Raw genomic sequence first — 3,628 nt, 5'->3', positions numbered from 1 at the left:
CCTATATACACACACACATATATGTTAGAACCTGAGGTAGTCCACTGAACTCCCGAACTTCCCGAAAATTACTATTATTATGAAATAAATAGTGTTTCAATAATTGTACTATGTTTCAATATTCCACTAACATTACACGTTCTCTTTATCTTGTTCATTTACTAAAGTATAATATAAACCTTTCTTTTTAATCAGTTCTGTATGAGTACCCATCTAAAAACAAAGTATAATATTTCATTTTTGATCAATATGTGGAATTTTTCATTTGAATACATACTTCTGCGATTACTCCTCGCTGTAATACAACGATGATATCAGCATTTTTAATCGTGCTTAATCTGTGGGCAATTACCAAAACTGTTCTTCCTTGAGTAACGTCATCTAGAGCATTTTGCACAATTCTTTCACTTTCATAATCTAATGCACTGAAAGTAATTATATAAAATTACAAAAATAAGTTTAAGCATTCAAATTGTCGACATATATTTTTTTCTTCTCATATAATTCCTACCTCGTAGCTTCGTCCAAAATTAAAATAGATGGTCTTTTAAGTAAAGCTCTTGCGATCGCAATACGTTGCTTTTGTCCACCAGAAAGTTGCGCTCCCCTTTCACCTACTTGCGTATTGTAGTTACTCGAGAATTTCATGATAAACTCATGAGCATTTGCTTCTTTAGCGGCTTCAATGACCTTATTATATTAAATTATATATTTCACTACATTACCGTTATAATTATAATAAGTGTTAAACGTAACGAGTACTCACGTCTTCATTTGTAGCATCTGGTTTTCCATACCGTATATTTTCCATAATATTAGTAGCAAATAAGATAGGTTCTTGGTCTATATATCCTAAAACGTTACCTCGGAGGTAACTAGCGTTAAGCGATTTTAAATCTTTACCGTCAATTGTAATTGAACCATTATTAACGTCGTAAAATCTAAAATATTTTATATCATTTACAAATAAAGTACGTGACAGAAATTTACGCAAAAAGATATTAAATTTTCGATTATAGAAGTACCTTTCTAATAAAGCAGCTATCGTCGATTTACCGTTACCACTGGCACCAACAATAGCTACTGTTTTACCTGCAGGAATGTGTAAGTTAAAATTCTTTAAAATTACGTGTTCTGGTCTAGTTGGATAACTAAACTTCACGTCTTTAAATGTTATATTTCCCGCAAGGGATTGATCTGTAATAATTTCTCCGCTAACCATCATTGGTGATGGTGGCATTTCCAGGTACTGTAATAATTAATTATTTTACACTAAATAATATTATATAAAAAAGATTTTTAAATGTACGACATTAATGTATCGAATTGCGTGAATACCTCAAAAACTCGAGCGCCAGCACTAATACCCTTAACATATGATCCAAATAATAGTGACAATTGTGATAAAGATTTTTGTATCGTTTGTGTGGCCATTAAAAATGCCATTAATTCCCCTGGCGATAATTGTCCAGTAGACAGTAAATGTCCACCGAAATATAGGGTACAAAGTAAAATACCATTAAGAAATATATTTGTTCCTCCTTGGAACAAACCAATTCCAAAACCTAACTTTTAAAAAAATCTTGTTATCAATATTGAACATGACACTACCGTTCTGATATTCTGTATGGCTTCTTCACATACAGCTGTGGATTTAGCAAGTTGATTCTGTGCCTCTATAGATAATTTTCTTAAGCTTCTTCCAAGCAATGTACCAATAAGAATTATGGTAGGTAAAGATAACGTTACAGCGGCAGTCAATTGTGGCGAAATCCCCATTACAGAAACTATACATCCAATAATTTGTGTGGTACTTCTTAAGCCTTGTGATATACATATTTTAAAGGTACTTTTAAAATCTTGAATATCACTGGTTAAACGACTTACTATTTCACCACTACGGTTTTTATCAAAGAATGCAATATCTTGCATTATGATTGATTTAAATAAATCCTGTCTTAAATTCATTGCTATTCTTTCACCCACATGTGAAAGCATATAAATATATGCAAATGTAAAAAGTGCCTGAAAAATAGATTTCTTTAAAACTAGATCTTTCTTTTCTATTTAAATTATTTTGTATATAAAATAAAGAAATATTATTTATTTGGCAAGTCAACAATTACATACTTGTGCAACATACATACGTGCTAATGCAAATGCAGGCTCTGTAAGTTGCGATAGCACATTTTTCACAGCATTATGTTCTTTACTTGATAAAATTTTTGTCAATACATTTATAACATTTCCCACCTTCTGTGGTATCCAAATGTTTAGTACAGCAACAACCATTGCACTCTAAACATTATAAACAGAGCATATAGGTGAAGCAAGATTTTCATACACATGTAATATATAAATACTTACTGATAGAGCTATTAATAATTGCAAAAGGTATGGATATAAATATTCAAAGAACTTTTTCCACTTAAATGTTAATTCTGTATCATCTTGTTTAATATTTTCCGAAACTTTCAATGCTTTACCTTCTACAGCTGAGCTCTGTGATTTTATTAAACATGTTATTGCTATACCACCTACACTACCTAAACCAAATTTTAAAATAGATGGTAAAATTTTTAATTTATTAGTATTATTTGTTGCATGTTCTTTAATGCTACTATTAAATTTTCTTTTTGTTATATTGAATAGTCTGTTTCTTTGTTTAGAAACGAGTAATAACAATGAATCCCTATAACAAAAATTATATTATTTGCATACATTTAGCATAAATTTCATATTTTATGATTCATTATATAATTTATTACTGAACAGTACCTTGAATTAATTTGTGGCCTAAATAACACTATCCGTAATATAGACATTTTCGTAAAATAATATTTTACTCGTTATTCGGTTATGTAAAGTTACGTGAATGTTTGAATTACTTTTTACAACGTATACGACATATATGTATCATTTTAATATAATAAATTACTTCTATCATTTATTTTTAATAATTGTTAGAAACGTCATTAATGTCTAATATATCAACAAACTAAAAAATGACATTGAGCAAGGTTATGTTAATTCATAATATTATGCTAAGGAAAGCGCCATGTGAAAGGATACACGGTAATCATGTTTCCGCGATTTATCGCTAGATAGCACTTACTGTGCCGTTAATTTTTATAGTCTCTTTTCACAGGTTTGTAGCAGAACAGTTGGTAAAAATATTGATATGAATAAAGTGAAAGTGATGACAGAGAAACGTTAAATCAAAAGTAAAAATTAATTTTTATAGGAAATGAAGCTGTATATATGTACTCTCAATTAAGCTATCTTAGAATTACATCGAAGATGATTCGTTTAACAGGAAACTACAAGTAAGGTAGTCTTTAAAGCTTGTTTTTAACGAAATAATTTTGATATGTTCGAAAACTTTGTAATACCAACATGCTATGAAGTAAATTTTTAGTATGAATATGTTACTTATAAAGTGATTAGAGTATCAAAACAAGGGAAATAAAGCAAATATAAAGATTTAAAAAAATAGTGTATGTTTAATATAAGTTTTATTAAGAATGTAGCTTTCATATTGTTTGTATGACAAAAAGTTTTCAAGGTATGTTATACAGAATATAGTTTGTGCGGGAAATTCTGCTTGGTTTATATAAAACATAATTCA

At 29.2% G+C, this 3,628-nt stretch overlaps 1 protein-coding gene across 1 annotated transcript; it reads right to left on the bottom strand.

Moving 5' to 3' along the window:
• Nucleotides 1-132: 132 nt before the first annotated feature.
• On the bottom strand, nt 133-2,825 carry LOC108573088 (ATP-binding cassette sub-family B member 8, mitochondrial). The gene is given in 9 exon segments (XM_017935453.1): nt 133-213; nt 278-425; nt 512-690; nt 767-941; nt 1,026-1,249; nt 1,339-2,025; nt 2,131-2,298; nt 2,368-2,709; nt 2,784-2,825. Coding segments are annotated over 9 exon segments (2,046 nt in total).
• Nucleotides 2,826-3,628: the final 803 nt, after the last annotated feature.

This window comes from Habropoda laboriosa, unplaced genomic scaffold (assembly GCF_001263275.1).
Source record: "Habropoda laboriosa isolate 0110345459 unplaced genomic scaffold, ASM126327v1 scaffold89, whole genome shotgun sequence".
Taxonomy (NCBI): Eukaryota; Metazoa; Arthropoda; class Insecta; order Hymenoptera; family Apidae; genus Habropoda; species Habropoda laboriosa.
This window is presented reverse-complemented; position numbering and strand designations above follow the sequence as displayed.